Source organism: Parasteatoda tepidariorum, chromosome 12 (genome assembly GCF_982258835.1).
Source record: "Parasteatoda tepidariorum strain Cologne lab strain chromosome 12, Ptep-v5.0, whole genome shotgun sequence".
NCBI classification, from domain to species: Eukaryota; Metazoa; Arthropoda; class Arachnida; order Araneae; family Theridiidae; genus Parasteatoda; species Parasteatoda tepidariorum.
The window spans coordinates 28066096-28085567 of NC_141766.1; the positions used below are offsets into that span (position 1 = coordinate 28066096).

The following is a 19472-nucleotide window of genomic DNA, read 5'->3' on the forward strand; positions in this document are numbered from 1 at the left end:
TGATCATATTTTCCTTAAACCAATATCTCAAGTCAAATTTTTAAATAATGGTATTTTGAAATAGCATTTTTATTTTAAGAGATCCAGTATAAAAAAAATAAATGTCAGAAATGTAAAATTGTCTAATTTTTAGTTCTATACTCTATAGAAGAAAAAAAAATAGATAAAATTCCTTAAAATTTATACTTTTTTGATTTTTTTTTTGTTATTTGAAATTAAAACATTTAAAGAATTCCAATCTAAACACACAGTGTTTTAGTTTAGCATAGTTAATTGTTTTTGTTTGAACAACTGGAATCTTGTACAGTGCAGAACTGAAACACTAAGTTTCGTTTTCCTTCTCCTGACTAAACACATATGAATAAAAAAATGATATTTTATGTATATACATCATTTAATATATGTTTCCTATATATTCCTTAGTCATTGTCAGCTTTTTTAGGTAAAAAGAGGAATAGTTTTGAAATATCTCTAGAATGGAAGCAACATTTACGAACTTTCGATATTTTAATAACTATACAATTCTAATTTTGAATCAAAAAACTAATATTTACCTACAAAACCATAAAATTTGATATTAATCTATAGTTAGTTCTAAAAAAAAAACTTTTTTCAAAATAAAAATATACTATAAAAGGTTAAAATGAAATAGAAAAAATTAGCATATATGCAAGAATTGTAACAATTTGTCGACAAACATTGCTGTTAGTGATGGGGGGAAATGCGTGATTGGTTGGTTTGCTGAGAATAAATAATTTACAGATTTCTTTGAGTTCAAAAGCTTTCAGAAAAAGAGTGAAATATAAAATCTATCATTATTAAATTATAACCAACTAATTTTTAGAGAATTTAATAAAGTTAAAAATACAAAAACATATTGACTCATTTTGTCAAAATAGAAAAAAATTACCACTCTCAATTGCGAACTATCTTGAAACATTGTGAACAAACCCACGGACAGAATTTAAAAACCGAAGGAAATATCCTAACCCCGTCTTCCACATCCACCATAATCTTTGCCTTTCAAAAATTGCACAGTCCCATAGTCTGCATAGAGATCAAAGGCTTCTACATTTGCTTAGCAACCATGGGAGAATTATGTTGTATTCTAGTTTAACAGGGTTATAATGGAGCAAATTTTGATGAAAGCAAAGTAAGTTGATGATATTTTAACTATTTGGAGATACATTTCCATCTAAAAAATGTGGGTATAATGGATGAAACAATTTAAATTAAGAAAATTAGCAAATAATTTAATTTAGTGAAATTAAAAAAATATGTAGGAAAAAATTTCCAGCCTTTCTTTAAAATTTCCAGGTTTTCCAGGGTTTTATCCATATTTCCCTGATTTTTCCAGGTTTTTTCCAGTATAAAAAAATTCCCTGATAATTCCAGGTTTTCAAGGTTTTCCAGGTGGGTGGCCACCCTGAATTAGTTACTAAATACAATTCACAAAAAACTATGAAAAAATTTCTTTAAATGTTTTTCGTGCATGCACAGTATGAAAGAACAATTAATGTGTAATTTTAAATGAATTTTTTTCAAATTTTAAAATAATTTTGTTGCTCCAAAAATTTTATTTAATTTTATTGAATACCTTTAAAGCTATAATAGAAAAACGTAAGTAAAAAAAAGTTATTTATGAAAACATCTGTAACTCCATAAATACTATTTTACCTAGGCTTGCAAAACTTTAAATAAATATTTCATATAACCAAATTAATCAATGCAAGTTACAAGCTTATTACTATATTTTCTAGCATAGAGTATTCAAAAAAACTTTTTCGCCCAGTCCCTCAAATCTTTGAAAGTTTTGAATTTTATAGATAAGTGTGAGAAATCGTATGACCTAAACGCCTTTAAAGTTACATAATATTTCTCAAAGTATTTCGTGAGTAGTTTTTAAAAAAATTCAAAAACTGAAAGTCTCGTAGGGTAGTGTTATGTAGTTCAAGCAATAAAACAACAGAGCTTCACACAAATCAAAATTTGAAATATTTATGATTTTAAGAACATTGATTTTGAGAAGGAGAAACCTTCGACATTTGAAGGGAAAAAAATAGACATAATAGTAGAGAATTATTTTAAGATTGGAATTAATTTAGCAACAAACTGCAGGTATATTAACAGCTTCAGAAAAACCATAAAAACCAAGTGAAAAAAAAAAGTTAATCAGGGAATGTAGCCAAATTATTCAACAAAAAGTAAGCACCTTTGAAGCACTTTTCAAGCATTCAAAAAATATTTTTAAGCACTTTAAAAAAAATTAAAAATCATAATTAGGCAGGGTTGGAAAGTTTTTGACAATTGACGGTTTTATCTTGTTTTAACCGTCATGTCAAAAAAAACTTTTGGAATTGTTTTTGACAGTTACTATATTTCAAAATCATGATTCAAAAATCATGAAATTTTGAATCATGTAAAACGAATGGCGTTTTCATACCCTACAATACGCCAAAATAGATTGGGATTGAATTAATTGTGAAAATGTTGAATAGAACAATGTGAACTGTGTCTTTTTGCATAATTTGTAGCGAAAATCAACATGGTAAAGGAAAAATCTCATTTTAAAAAAGGGAAAATTAAGCACTTTATAAAAACACCCAATAAAAAAAGTACCTTTAAGGGCTTTTAAAAAACGAAAATGGAAAATAAGCACCTTTAAGCACTTTTTAAAAATGCTACGCACCCTGTTAAACTTCACAAAACTTATATTTTCAAAATCAAACAGTTAAATATTTTTAGAAAAAAAACTCACCATTTATATTAACAGCTTGTTTTTTATGAGATTCAGGATATGAGCATGTATTGCCAGCAAACTCTAAGCTTGAATAATCAATACTAAAAAATTGACGAAAATAATTTATAAAACAATTGTTGATAATTAGCAGCTTTTCACTTGTAACTAAAACTTTATTACATATATATTAAATAACAGCAACCAATTAACATAAATAATTATTTTTTACCTCTTGAAATCATATGTGTGCAATAGTTCAACATTTATTGTATTTTTACTTTAATACTAATACAGTAGGGAACCTATTATCCGGAACAATCGGGACCATTGCTATTCCTGATAACTGATTTTTCCGGTTTTCTGAATCGCTACAAAAAGCCGTTTTTTTTAATTGTTAAACTTAACTAAAAAAATAAATAAATATTGGAAATAATCTTAAAAAGAAGAAAAAACGATGAAGTAATACACTAATGATTATTTCCAAAATGATGGTAAGGTAAAGATCTTTCAAAATAGAAAGAAAAATCCTAAAATCTTATGAGGAAAATTTTTTTTTTAAATGGCGGAAAAATTTATTGAGTTTCATTCCGGTTTTCTGATTTCCGGATAACTGGTTCTGTACTGTACAACATTGACTCCAAAAAAAAAGTTTTTCAGTCATAAAATAAATATTGGTCATGCCCACAGTTTTTTAACCCTTTTGCAGGGCAGAAAACTTTAATCTAAAAATTTAGTAAAGAAAAGTCAAGGTAATTGTGATCATCACATGCATATAAAGCAATTTTCTTGATCTTTATGTTTTGATTTTAAACAAAAAGTGGTTGATTGCACACTGCATTGTTTAAAAAGATAAAAATTATTATAATTCTAGGGATTAATATTATTGTGAGAAATAAGTCGGACACATGTTTTTATTCCACCTTCTTTGAAAGGATAAAAAAGAACAAAATAAAACAATATTTATTACTACTGAATGATCAGAAAAGCTTGGATGATTCATTAATTTTTGTTATTAAAGTGTTCATAACTTAAAAAAAAAAAAAAAACTTACCCAAGCAGTTTTGTTCTTTTTTTTTTTCAAATTTTATTTTCAAGAATTGGATTTATGTAGAAGAAAATCTAGCCTTTCCTTCATAACTCATTTAACCAATTGAAATTTTTGAACATTTTACAGTGATTTTGAGATCGCTATTAATATGAACTTCAGCTTGCACTCTGAAAACTGTGATCTGGTTCAGAGTTTTCAAGATTAGTTATGAATTTCAAAAATTCTATATTAAGAGACAATGCTAGTAGAGTTATTGTGAAAACCTTTAATTTTATAGAGAAATACTTAAATGGCTCATGCAAAAAAAGGAAAAGATCACCTCTTTGTTTCTACTTCAAAGCCAACAACTCTGTAGTTTTCACTGTAATAATAAAACCTTCATATAATTATTAATGTAAGGAAAAAATGAAAATATGAATAAAAATATTTAAAAAAAATATTTTTTAAAAAAAAAATTAACTCACCCTGGCTGAGAATGGTACTTCAAAGTGATCTTCAAATGATTATTAATATAAGGCTAAATTAAATATAAAAAAAAAAAGAGTTATCAGTGGAAAACTTAGTAATAATGAAAATTCATGAGTAATAATTCCTTTTAAAAATAAAAAATATATAAAAAATTCTAAATTAGTTATAAAATTTTATGAACCTTCCAGAAAATTCTTTAATAAAATTTCTGCATGCAAAACATTTTAAACAAAATATTATTTTGCTTAAAGGGTCTTGTTTGTTTATATGACAATTTAAATGAAAAACCAATTCCCTTAATTTGAGACAATTTGCTGCCAAAACGTCACAAAACTAAAAACACCTCCACCTGAATTTTTAAACAACATTGTAACATTCTCAAAGCTGCTTAATCTTTTAGACCACTCCTGGTGAACCCAAATAATTTCACTTGTCCCACTTTAACATGTTTTGAAAAATATAATACAAACATAAAATAAATAAAACCTTGTTATACTATGATTCAAATATAATGAACTTTTGAATTTTGTAATTTATATTGTAAATCAAATCTATATCATATTCAATGTTGCACATTTTAGCTAGTTTTTTAACTTTGTATCAGTTTGTACAGTAAAAGATAAACTCTTTATAAATTTCAATTTAGAAAAAAACAAATTTTACAAACATATATGATACAAAAGCACTTACAACTACTAGTACAATATATCTGTAAAGATTTCTCAAATATAATATAAATATTAAAAGAAAAAGAGAAACTTTCGGTGTGAAAACAAAAAATTATTTTATTCCATTATTGTTTGCTAATTTTAGAAAATGATTATCAAATGTTAAGCATTATTATTCTTAAGTCAGGGATGAGAGTAGTCAGAAAGTAAAAAAGAGGAAATCCAAGAAAAGAATATATATATATATATATGTAACATAAAAAGCTTCAATTAATCTTTTTATGTTAGTTTCTCTGCTATAAAACTTCTTCCTAATTAATTATTCTATTTGAAATACTTTCTCACACTTTTAAAAGCCACATCCTGTTCTTAAATCTATTTTTGGCTCAAGTATGCATTTAATTAAGAGCAGGACATTTTTCCCTTTGCTCTTGTGTGGGAAACGTTCGATCTATTTCATAAACCAATAGCAACTACTAAGATTTCCCTCTTTCCCTAAATTAAGACATTTTACGGATTTTACTTTGCAAGATTTTCCCTAACATATAACCAAGGAGCGCAACTTTTCATGTACACTTTTACTCATTCTCATGACTGCTCTTGTCTAATAATTAATAAATAAATTTTGTACCCTCCTTCCCGACCTATGACCTGTTTTAATCCTTCCACTCGGCAACGACGTTATAAGTCGCCAGGATTAAACGGTCGGGAACGGGGTACGGTACATCAACGATATGGAATATCTCTCATTTGAAAATAAATAAATCAACTTTTGGAAGAGGGTACATCAAAAATATGGAATAACTTCAAATCATTTTTTCAAATGGACATTTGGTAAATAAGCAGTCAAATTCTTCTTCAACTTATGGCTATAATTAATTCACCCAGTATCTTCTACAAAAAATAAACTCTTCAAAACTTTTTGTTTATTATAAATTATACCTACGCACAGTGGAACTAAACGATCATCCGTTTTCCATGTCTAAGCTGCATATTTTGTCTACGTTCCTGAGACTACTAGAAAGCTGAGCTTCAATTTCCTTCCTTGGACTAAAAAGAATAACTGCATCGAATTCCTGATAATTAAAATGTTTTATTGAAACCCTATCCCTTTGAGAAAGCGTTGATTTTACCACTCTTAAGTGCTGAGCTGGATCTTATCGTCGATGAATTGTTTTCACACCCCGGAATAATTTACGATGGTCTCCTTAGATGTTCGACATTCAAAAGAAAAATAAGCTTCAATTTCTCCATCACTATTGGTGTTAATTTACGATTCATCTTAACGAAGAAACAAATTTTTTCCCTAGCAGCTCTCGTCTTTGGTTTTGGAATTGTGTTCACGGAATTTCAACGCACTCTCATCTCTGATGTTGTGATTTTCAAAATATCTTGGACTAATTCGAACTTTTTCATGTATCCTTTTGTGTTTATTTTTTTTTTACAATTCTCATAAAACAATTTTTTTAATTTTTATTGATTATTATTTTAATTTTTTTTCATTCTTGATGTTTCAATTGAAAAATTATTTTTTATACATTAATCGTATTTACTGTTGAAGGTTTTTTCTGAAATTTTTATTTTCAGTGAATTGATTGTCATAAGAATTTTCGAGAAATTATTTTCATATTGTTTTATGTGTTACAGCTTCTATGATTTATTGATTAGTTGAATTTATGTTTTTGTTTTACAGTGATTAGGGTTTAAATGAAAATGCCATTTAAATTTTTTTTTCTCTTCGTAATGCAACTGCAGTAATTATTGAAATTTAATTTAGATATGTGAGTGCAATTACGGTGTGGCAAAATTTAAATTAAGAAATGTTAGAACTCATACAATTAGGTTGGAAAAATGAATAAAATACTTGTTGTTAGAATTTGAATTCAAATGTGAAACCAGACATTAATGCTTAAGTCCAATGTTGGTAATTAGTTCATAGCTCAATTCTAGCTTAGATATTTCCATAGACAAACAACATAAAGATAGGAAAATGATCAAACAAAAATTGAAAAGTATTAGTAACCAAATTCACTTCAAAAACACGTAAGAAATAGAAATAAAATATTTGAATTTCCTAATTGTGACAAATTAAATTATCAATTAAGATCTCTGCACAAAAATTACTTTAAAAAATATCCGAAGTGAAATTTTTGAAAAAAAAAAATGTGTCCAAAAAGAAAGAATGAAAGATATAAATGAAAAAAAGAAATAAAAGGTAATTTGCAACATAACCAAACTTGCACTTCAGATTAAAAATAAGGAAAATAGCTAGATCAGTCAAAAATTAAAAACTGATTTACCTTAATACCATATTAAATTTGAAAGTTTGTTTTGGATTTCAATTAGTGATTGTTGTTAAACAGGTTGTAATGCAAAATCTGAGAAGACTGATCACCTTTTCTGATTATAAAAGCAATTTGTCTTTACATATTTCCTGAAATCCGGGTTAATAATTGCTATAAAAATACCAAGAAAGAAAATAAAAGTACAAATAAATAAATATAAAGAAAAGTAAAAGAAAGAAAAGAAAAATAAAAGAAAGTAGAAAGGAAAATAAGAAAGAAAAAGAAAAGAAAAAATGTTACAGCAGGCAAATTTTGGACATAAAGAAAGAAAAAAAAAATTTTTTCAGGATATTTTGCTATTAAAGTGATAAATATGTCAGGTAAATAATAAATAAAGTGAAATAAAGACAATACTGAAGTCTTGGTCTTCAGAATAACAACCACTGTGAGATTTTTTATTTTATTTTGTTTTCAAAAAAGGTAAACAACACTCAAATCTAATTTCAGATTGAAATTTTTCCAGTAAAAATGTTTTTTGTGTTTTATATTTTAAATTACACATTTCTAACAAATGTTTATAAATTTTTATCATGATTGAAGAGTTAACTTAAATTGTGTTATTATGAAGAATACTTCTTATAGTGAAAAAACTGTAAGTAAAAAAAAAAAAAAAACTGTTGAAAATGAAAATTTTAAAATTGCTGATAATGCTACTACAGATTTTTGATTGTGTTAAATTTTTTACAATGAGAACATATGTAAATGTTTTATCATTTATATTACTTTTATATATTGTTACCATTACAAATTTGGTTATATTATTTGTACTTCTACCATAGGGAGGATTTTGCAAATGGAAAATTTTTTAAAATTTTGGATTGTAATTAAACATTATTGGCGAGGGGGGATGTAACATAAAAAGCTTCAATTAATCTTTTTATGTTAGTTTCTCTGCTATAAAACTTCTTCCTAATTAATTATTCTATTTGAAATACTTTCTCACACTTTTAAAAGCCACATCCTGTTCTTAAATCTATTTTTGGCTCAAGTATGCATTTAATTAAGAGCAGGACATTTTTCCCTTTGCTCTTGTGTGGGAAACGTTCGATCTATTTCATAAACCAATAGCAACTACTAAGATTTCCCTCTTTCCCTAAATTAAGACATTTTACGGATTTTACTTTGCAAGATTTTCCCTAACATATAACCAAGGAGCGCAACTTTTCATGTACACTTTTACTCATTCTCATGACTGCTCTTGTCTAATAATTAATAAATAAATTTTGTACCCTCCTTCCCGACCTATGACCTGTTTTAATCCTTCCACTCGGCAACGACGTTATATATATATATATATATATATATATATATATATATATATATATATATATATATATATATATATATACAGGGTGTCTCAGTTAAGCGTTTCAGAACTTCTAAGAGGGGTAGGGGACATCCTGACGACTCTAAATCATATAGCAATGCGGGGTCGGAAATGCTTTCCTGAAGCGGTGATGTACACAGAAGCAGCATAAAGAAAAGAGACCGTAAGTGAAAAATCGCTATAATAATACATTGAAAAAATTATATGGTACATGGGCCAAAGTAAGTGTTCGAAGTTTCTGCCACCGGCTACAATGTACACCTCACATCTCCGGCTCATGGACATTCGAACATTCTGCAATACTCCAGGCATATCTCGCAGGCAGCTACTGCGATTCTTGCAACCAGCATTATCAACAGGGGTGTCATTAACCAGTTTTTCATATGACTCTAGAAATCAAGACATGATAGGTCGGATGACCGACGAAGCCATGTAATTTTTTCAATGTATTATTAAAGCGATTTTTTACTTACGGTCTCTTTTCTTCATGGTGCTTCTGTGTACGTCACCGCTTCAGGAAAGCATTTCCGACCCCACATTGCTATATGATTTCGAGTCGTCAGGATGCCCCCTACCCCTCTTAGAAGTTCTGAAACGCTTCACTGAGACACCCTGTATATATAAACAAAAATTTGACAAAAAAAGTGCGATTTTTAAACTTGTAAACCATGTGATTATAAATCCCGATATGAGGCTTTTAAATCACGTAAATATATAACTCTACATCGAATTTAAAAAATGCGAAAATACAAATCATGATTTTTTTAATTTTTAGATCATGATGCATAATTTTTAAATCGTGCGATATTACATCCGCAAAAATGAATCACGACATTGGATTTTAATCTCGCGTGGATACGTAGGGTTTTAAAAGCTCGTAAATACAAATCGCGATATTGATTTTTTAAATCTCGTAAGTAAGAATCGCAATTTACAATATTTAAATCGCCTGAATAAGAATCGCAATGTCCAACTTTTAAATCAGGTAAATACGAAAATCAAGGTTTGATAATGAAATCGCGATTTTAAAAATGCATAAATACAAAACACGATATTGGATTTTTAAATCTCGTAAATAAGAATCGCAATGCGCAACTTTTAAATCAGGTAAATACAAAAATCGATTATTGATATTAAAATCGAGTGAATAGAAATCGAGATATTTGCAGAGTCTGGACTTGGGATTTCTAAAAGGCTTGTTTGTATTGTTTTTGTTTAGACATAATAAATAAAAATTTGCAAGATTAATTGAATGAGCAAAAAAATATTTTCACAGCAAATACACCTCTATTTTTGTTCCCTCTCTTTTTTCTTTTTTTTGTTTTGACGCCAGAATACAAGAAGCAGCGACGTCAGAATTACGAAATATCCAGCCGACGGATAAAAAATACGGAAAATCTTATTTTCTGTGCGTGAAATCGGAGAAAATAGCCAATATAAGTAAAAATGCGGAAGGGTTAGCAGCTAGGACGTAGATTGAATTTTCTGTTTATCTTTGAAAATCGTAAATAAATATAATTATTTTACTTCAACGATTGAATTTTTTTTTAAAAAAAAGCGGGATATTTATAAAAAAAACGAAACTTTTAGAGAATCGGAGTTTATGTTAAAAAGGCTGAAATTCGAGAGACAAAAAAAAATCTCATCCCTGTATAAAGGTCAACCAGTTTTATCCCAAGGAAATGATTTTTAGAGAAACTTCAGAGGGAGGAATAAGGACTTCAATAATTTCGCTCCGAGGAAAATTAAATTCCTCATAAAATATTTTAACTTGTGCAAAAAACAATTTCAGCGGAAATTAGCGGGAAAAATGGAAAAATCTGAAAAAAAGCGGAAATCCGCGAATCCGCGGAAGAATCTCATCCCTGTTAAGTTGACCCCCTTATTAAGCATTTATCAACATTTTCATAAAATACTTTCATTAAAATCTTTCATTTACAGGCATTAGTTTTAAAATTATCTTAGCCATTTAAGCCCTTATTTAGTTGATTAAGTTTTTCTGTTACATGCCAACATGTTAAAAAGCAATAGGTCTTTACATGTTAAAAAGCATACGACAAACAACCAATCATCACTTAAGTTAGGAACAGATTCCTTATTTCTCGTTCAGAAACATACCTATTTCCTAAAGTTTGTTTAAATAAAATAAATTCTTTTTTTCTAGGACTTAACCATCTAACATGGATTAAATAAATTTGTAAAGGATTTTTTAAAATTGCCTATCATCAGTGAGCTTTTTACTCTGGACATAGCTTAAAATATGTGTTAAAGAATATAGACATAACTTAAAATGCCTTATAAGAAAACCGAGTTTAAATTTGTGTTTAAGAAAATGGACATTGCTTAAAATGCATATTTAAGAAAATGGGCCAGAAATGTATCTTATCAATATCCAACCCAAATTGTAATAACTGAACAAGGAGTTATGCTTGTTATTTTTTTAACACTAGGTGTAATCATTATGCAGCAATATCACAGGCTTCAAGGATGGGCTGGACAGTATATTACAGTTGTAACTCTTCAGGCAATCTCCTTATAATCAAATCTCTACACAATTAAGTGGCATTTAAAAATCAAAATTCCTTTAATTTAAATTTATAAACACATTAATTTACAGGATCTATGGCTACCCGGCAAAAAGAACTGTTGATTTTTAATGCCTTTTTTTTAAAAAAAAAAGACTAGGCCAATAAAAATCTAAGTGATTTATGCAAATAGATACAGAAAATTACAAATTTATTTCAATTCATTAGTTACTTCTTTTAAAAAAGAATAATCATAAAGGAGTTTTAAAAAATTGAATCAAATGCAATGTTGATTATCTTAAATAAATATTTCAAGTTAAGTCCATTTTCTTAAATACACGTTTCCAGTTATTTATAAAAGATTAAGATTATCAACACAATTTTGAAAAGAATTTGAACTTCTAATTTGTGAACTACTTTCGTATAGTGATTCATGGACAATACTCAAACACATAAATTTCATTGATGTATAATGAATATTTAAAACAGCATTGGTTTTAATGTATCTGCAATTCTAAGAGTAAGCATTAAGAGATTTTACATCTTCCTTAACCTTTAATCTAAAACAGGTACTCTATTTGTTGGTGATCTTGAAAGAGCTTCAAAATGTAAGCTATTTTTGGCTAATTGGCCCGGATAACCTCCTATCTAGTTGTATTTTTTAAACTTTAATTTTTAACACATCTTCTTTCTTTTAGAAATAATCATTCATGCCGCAACTAAATATTACGACTTGAGATGCATCCTAGATGTTTGCACTTGCATCAAATGCCAAAGAATATGCTTTGAATTTGGCTAATTTTATCTCAAAAAATTGCTATGATGTCAACTAAAATGTCATGAACGTGATGAAATACAGTTTAGGATGAAACATTAATACCCGAAAATAGTTAGTTTTTATTGATTATCTTTTACAACTGCTCCAAAACAATCGCTTGCCAATTTTTCATCAAAAAATGGTTCCATTTATTTTACAAGAAATGAAGCCACCGTAAGAGAATAACTTACTTTGAGGATGGTTGACAGTAGTTGTAACAGTGAATCAAACATTGCTGAGCTTTAAGAAGTGATTTAAGCATAGTTAAGGTAACATTTTTTACTCCTTTACTGAAATTCACTAACTCAAAATGTCTTGCATTTTAACATTATGATGTTTATTATGGTCATTAAATGCTGTGACCGTCTTTCTTAAAAATAAACACATTAATTTTATATTCAGCACTAGGAAAAAAAATTTTTTTTGAATGTCAAAATCGTACTAGTTACGTTTAATTTTTCCTCATAATTCCAAATTTTCATTTATTTAATTATTTTGTGTACATGCAACATAAAACGAAATTTCAATAGAAATATGAAATTTCTTGATGGTCTGCACATTTTACAAGGGCCACATGCAGCCCTCTTGTTCCTAAGGCCTGTTACAGATATTTAAGAAAACTTAATTTATTTTAAGAAAATAATAAATTTTGACATAAAACATACTGATAAAATTAAACTAACAGTTTAATTTATATAATACAGTCAAACCTTGATATGAAGAGCTGAAAGGGAAGATAAAAAAATTTGTGGCAACGAAAATTCGTAATATCAAAAACAGAACATTTTTAAGTAACATTTTTGTAACAGTTATGCCATGCTAAGCCGTTTAAAATGTTAGCAAAATTAACTGAAAATCTGAAAATTTCAGTTTACAGTTCTCTACCATTTTTTAAAATAATTTGCCAAAATCTGGAGCAGTTGTCATCTCTGTTATTATACTTATATCCAATCTCTTAAGTAGAAATTTTTATTAATGATTTATATTTTACATGTCTCAGGCAATTTCATTCTAAGCACGACAATGTCTATCATAATTGAGCTCCAAAAAATTATTCAAGAATTACTTAAGAGATGTATTTAAGAAATGGATAAAAATTTATATTATTTAAGAAAATATATTCTTCGGTGATCACAAATATTTTGCGAAAAAAAGTGTCATTAAGATAATAATCAGCATAGTAAATATATAGGGAATACAGTTTGATATAGAGTTTTAACTACATATAATTTTAAAAAACACTCCTAAATATTTGAAAATAAAATAATTATAAAACATTAAAACATTTTAAAATGCAGCTAGCAATTGAATAGTATAAAACCAACTTACTACTCCTTTTTCAACAAAACCTAATCTATAACCATGCTCATACTGTGGTAATCCATCATTGTAATCAAATCTTGTAGCACAAGGAAGATTATCAATTAGTCTGTAAAATAAAATCTACATCAATAAGAGTTGATGCATAATCAAGCAAAATACAAATCAATTTACATAAAAGAATATAAAACCTAAGGAATGAACAATAAACACATGAAAATATTGGTGTCATGGTATTGATTTATGAGAAAATGTTTACTTCAATATTTAATAAATAGAAATAAGCGTTAAATAAAAAATTACTCTCAGAATTAGAATATGTCTCAAAACATATTTACTAAACATTAGAGCAACATTTCAACAGACAATTGAAGAAACATTTCAGCTTATATATTAATATTGTGAGATCATAGTATGGTGGAACTCAAACCTGATAATTTTTGTTTTACTTTTATTTTTCTGCAAAAATGAGCAGGGCTTTAAATGATAAGATTACTGAATGTTATCATGTTAAATTAACTTTAAAACATTTAAGCAGATTAATGTTTCATTTCAGTAATATTTATATGAAAGCACCACTGAAATGAAATATTTAAATTTTATCCAACATTAAATAGTATTTAACATAAGAAACAAACTTCGTCACCGGTCATAATTTTATAGATTTACATTGGTCTGGGGAGAAAGAATTTTAAAATCAGAGAATGTCATTTAATAGCACTAATCATTTGATAACAAATATTTTGTAAATAAATTGCTATAAAAAATAAACAGTGAATGGGAGAATCAATAAATCTGTGAGTGAATTATTAATCTGCAAATAAATAAAAAGTTAATAAACATTTAGTTTCGTGTATGGAAGTTGACAACCACAACTTTTAATTTCATTTAAAAGAATATTTTGATAAAAAAGAAGGATGATAATTTTTTTTAAAATAAAACTATGGACAGTTCTCCGGTAAGTGTAACATTTGTGTCTTTTGCCTCAAGTCAATTCATTTTCTTCATAAGAACTTTTTTTTTTTTTTTTTTGAAAATCTAAACATTAAATTTATTATATCATAAATATTTTGTCTAACAGTACAATTTTGATCTTTAATGGATAATTTATAAATGGATTTAAATTTATATCGATAATCTAAGTACTAATCTAATATATATAATATATATAGATAAATATAATGAGATTATTATCTAGGTTTACACATATTATTTATCAACATTTCATCATAATCATCCCCTTAAAATATATTTTTATTTTCATTAACACAATTAATTGCATCATAAAAATATCTTAAGCGTATAGCAATGTATATTTAACGACATTCAATGTTGTGTATATTTTATTAATAATATTTTTTTTTTTTTTTTTAAAAAGTGTCCCATAAATCATGCTCTGTACTTTTGACTGTCAGACTTTCTGAAGAATCCCTCTTATGAAAGAATACAATTTTAAACATAATGTGTTTATAAGAATAATTTTTCGCAAGTAATTTTATAACTAATTCTTGATGTAATGGCCTTTAAAACATGAGTGCATAACACCTTTTTCGAGTAAAAATGAGGTAGATTGTCATATAAGCACAGAAACGGCATCAATAAAATTAACAAAACATGCATATGTTAGGAAATAAATCTTAACTATGTTGTTCTGTCAGTCATGCACCTCTTTTTCATAAGTTATAAATTAATCTGCAGTAGAAGCCCTAAAAATTGTGGAAGTTCCCACAAAATGCTTGAGAGGGCAATAGAAAAAGTAATTTGATTCTGCACAAGAACAAAACAGCCATAATTAATTTTTGTTTAATTTGTTATAGGTGTATACTATAAAACCGTCCCAATAAATAATGAATGTATGTTATTTCACAAATTTAATGTTTTGATAGAAATTTTGTCAAAAACACTCAATAGACAACATAGTAAAGATAAAAAGTTTTTATTTGCGATAAATTGGATTTTTAATACTTCATCTAGAATCATCTGATGTACCACAAGTCTTATTGGCTTTAAATCACTTTTGCTTCTTTATATTACTTAATAGAGATGTTTTTCACAAACATTACACTCAATTAAGTAAGCAAAATGTGTTGTTATATAAAAAAAATACATAATGTATTCTATAATTTTAAAATTACTAATTTCTGTAACTTACAAGATTGTGTTTAGTATATTCAAAATATAACATTTAGAATATTTCACACATTTTAACATATTATTCTTCGAAATTCAATATTAAATTCATCAATTGAAATTCACTATCAGTAGAAATGAAGTTTGGAGATAAAGCTGTCAGCAAATATACTGCTGCCATAAAAAAAAGTCTCCTAAAAAATTATGATTTCATAGCACTATCTTACGCAAAATTGTTTCAACCAATGACAAAATTTCCTGGATTTAATTTTTTTATTCACAAAGTGTTTCATATTACCTCAGAATCCTGATTGTACAATTTGTCCACAGAGAATATTTTAGCACATAAAAATGAATAAAAAAATTAAAAAAATCTAATGTTTCTTTCTTTAAAAAAAAAAAAGCATTCTTGCATTGAAATTAGCATGTTTTATCATGATTGCAGATAATGATTATACAAATTATAAAACATTTCTAGGAGATATTATTCTGACACTTTACAGGATAAGAATTATTAACAGTGATATATACATACATTTTTCTAACTGTACATAAAAATTGTTAAAGTTACAATTTAATGTAAAAATTATCCATGACACAGTTTAAAACTTTCTACAATCTTCTATTATATCATAATAAATCTTAAATGTAACCAAACCACATGTGAAAGAGAATATAAATACAACTTACAAGTGAACATAATATTGATGCTGAATACGGTTGGCAACTAATTTTGATTCTGGAACAGACCAATTAAGTGGAGTTTTTGGATCATTGCATAACACACGACATGACTGATCTACAGCCATTATTACTTCATAAGGCGTATTAACAATTCGATCCCCTCTTAAAACTTCACCTAAATAAAACAGAACAGATTATAGAGAATAAAACTGGATTACACATATATAGCCTCAAAAACATGAATAACATTTATATAACCTTACCACAAATTTAAATATCACGTATTAAAGGAAATTTTTATTATTTTGAGGATTTAAAATCATTGTCATCATCATATCAAGATAAATAATTAACATTGTAAAAGATTTTAACTTTTAGAAATTATAAGAGTAAAACTGATATACTAAAATAAATTTCAAACATTTCTTAACCATCTAAATGTTCTGTTCACATTCAGGTACATTTTATAACCATTTCCTTAAGTCATTATTCGAGAAAAAGTAATTATTGAAATACACCCAGTAGCCTCTAAACTGAAATTAGGCTACAGTTTCAGGAAAATTTTGTTCCAAAGAAATAGTACATTCTAAAAATTTAATATGCAATAAACAATGTACATTAGCATAGTAAAAAAATTGCAGGAAAACATTGTGATGAAAGTTTTGTGGATGTTATAAGGTTTTTAACATGTTTGCAACTTACAATAATTGAAACTAGGTTGGAAAAAAACTTTAAAAAAAAAAAAGTTTTTGTTTCACAGATTTAAACCAGTTTTCTTTTGGTTAATTTAAAACAAAGGGTAAAAATGCTTTTTTAATTTTGCACTTTTTTTCACAAATTAGAAATAACTAAACCAGTAAAAAGTATTTCATAGAAATCTATGTAAATAATTGATTAATATTTGATTAAAGAATAATAAAATTTAATTGTTAAAAGATAAATTTTTCGTATTTTTATTTACTGAATCAATAACGTATTTTAATATAAAGGAGCATGAAATAATGAAGACTATATATTTTTCAATTTAAAAAATAATTCAAATTAATAGAATGATGAAAAGAAATAAAAAAGACAAATGGATTGCATAAATATAAATATATAAAATAGTAAAAAGTATGTTTTAGTTCCAATGGTTTAAAAAAGAAATTATTTTTCACACATTCATTTTAACATAATTGGCTTTAATTTTAACAATATCCTTGCTGATATAGTGCAGCATTAAATAAAATTAAAAATATTATAAAATTTTAAATATTTTTATTAAACAGTTTTTTTTTAAAACATTATACAGTACAGAACCCGTTATCCGGAAATCTGAAAACCGGAAAACCAAAAAACCGGAACGAAATTCGATAAATTTTCTCGCCATTTTTAAAAAAAAAAATTTTTTTTTCCTCATAAGATTTTAGGATTTTTCTTTCTTTTTTGAAAGATGTTTACCTTACCATCGTTTTTTCTTCTTTTTAAGATTATTTCCAAAAATTTATTTTCTTAGTTGGGTTTAACAATAAAAAAAACGGCTTTTTGTAGCGATTCAGAAAACCGGAAAAATCAGTTATCCGGAATAGCGATGGTCCCGATCGTTCCGGATAATCGGTTCCCTACTGTATTAAAAAAATGTAATTTGAAAGTATTACAATAATGAATATAACCATACCCAGACTCGTATAATATACACGATCGCGCAATGAACAGAGAATTTGTAACCATCTCTGAAATTTTTTCACTATTAATAAAAAAGAAAAAAAAAGAAAGTTGGTCTTTTTTTAATTCCTCAGGAGAAAAAAAAAGTTTTATGCTTTTTCCTACCAATGCAAACACAATTCTAATATTATGACCCTATGATTTAAAATCACTCATTGCAATTCCTATTAATGTAATTTAAGATTGTGCATAGTGTTTTGTATCTTGATAATTTTATATCAAATATCGTGTTTTGCGTGGCCAAAGAATACCTGAAAAGGCCTTTCCATTTCCCTTCTAACCTTCAGTAAGAGTTCGGCCCGAACATGGATGAAACATAGAGCACCTCCAAAACCAGTTCCACTGTTTCCCCTACATTTTTGGTGGGGGTACGTGTACTTCCTGCTGGGGTGTTAAGTAACCTGAAACTAATCGACTAACCACTGTCATAAAAGGGGGATTGCAACCTGCGGGGGTCAACTAGCTTTCAAAAGATATCAGAAGAAACTCACTCTACACCTTATATTATGCTTTTTCTCTTTAAAAAAAATATTTGTTAAGTTTTTCTGAGAAACTCTAAAACGGCTTTATTTATTTTCAAAATGGTCTTATAATTTTATTTAATATGCACTTTTTCTAATTATATCTTGAATTGTTTATTATTTTGATTTGATTATTAAGAGAACTAATAATAACCAGAGTATTTAAATTTATAAAATTTTACTATGTAGTCATATGAAATTAATTCATATAAAGTAACTACATTAAAAATAAATTGATATTTTCTCTATAAATCAAATAAAGTTTGTTAGTTTTTTTCCAAATTGATTTGCTAATTTGTAAAACTTTTAATGTTAAAGTAAAACCTTGAGTTCAAGATTTTATTACTTATTTAATTTTTTTCTTTCAATTACAATTCAAATACAAACATTTTTCGCAACCTTTTTTTAAATTATTTTTCGCAACCTTTTTTTTAATTTTAATTAACCTTTTTCAATTTTTTTAAAGATTGTTATACCATTTTGAAACTAATTAAATTCTACCACTTTAAAAAACTATGTTTACATTTAATCCATTGTTTAAGCAAATATAGTAGCTTACTGTGTAAATATGATTTAGACTTAAACATTTGAATTTCGCTATTTGAATGAACTAAATTAACCTTCATTAGAAACTCACTTCATTTTAATTATTACTTCTGCTAACTACATTTATTATTGTATAAATAACTCTGAACTGGAATTATGATTCGATCTTAAAAAATAAACACCGGGGATATTTGTTATTTGTCACAAATTGAAACATCAAAATTAAAAATTATTCGATTTAAAGATCACAAAATTTTAAATCACATTAAGACAGATCTAGTCTCTGATTATATCACTTAACTTATTCTAATAACTTAGCTCGGATACATTAAAAACTTCACCCACAAACTCATATTCATCATTTTTTCTTACATTATTTCAACTTAATTATAGTTACTTTAAAAACTTATCGCCAAAGACATTATTTAACAATACAAAAAAAAAAAATCCTTATTGATCTAAAGCAGTTATTTAGTATAAATTTATTAAACTGCATATTTTGAGAGTGCAGTTTTATATGAAGTTTACTTTAAAGGAATAAAGGAAAATATAACTTACTTATCAAAAAGCAAATATTTTTTATTTATCAGCTTTTGGATGTTAAACGGTATTTATATTTTATCAAATAA

The 19472-nt window shown here is 26.7% G+C and overlaps 1 protein-coding gene across 8 annotated transcripts in view; it reads right to left on the reverse strand.

Moving 5' to 3' along the window:
* Positions 1 to 19472, reverse strand: part of TM9SF4 (transmembrane 9 superfamily protein member 4) — a 57956-nt gene that overhangs the window by 18189 nt on the left and 20295 nt on the right. For 7 of the 8 annotated variants that reach the window (XM_087155970.1, XM_087155964.1, XM_087155969.1 and 4 more), the window contains exons 4-8: positions 16079 to 16247; positions 13268 to 13367; positions 4253 to 4305; positions 4108 to 4149; positions 2759 to 2841 (exon numbers count right to left, since the gene is read on the reverse strand). In XM_087155970.1, coding sequence (XP_087012096.1) covers positions 2759 to 2841; positions 4108 to 4149; positions 4253 to 4305; positions 13268 to 13367; positions 16079 to 16247 — 447 coding nt within the window. Of the gene's footprint in view, positions 1 to 2758; positions 2842 to 4107; positions 4165 to 4252; positions 4306 to 13267; positions 13368 to 16078; positions 16248 to 19472 lie in introns of all 8 variants that reach the window. The other variant, XM_087155963.1, reaches the window with a different exon arrangement.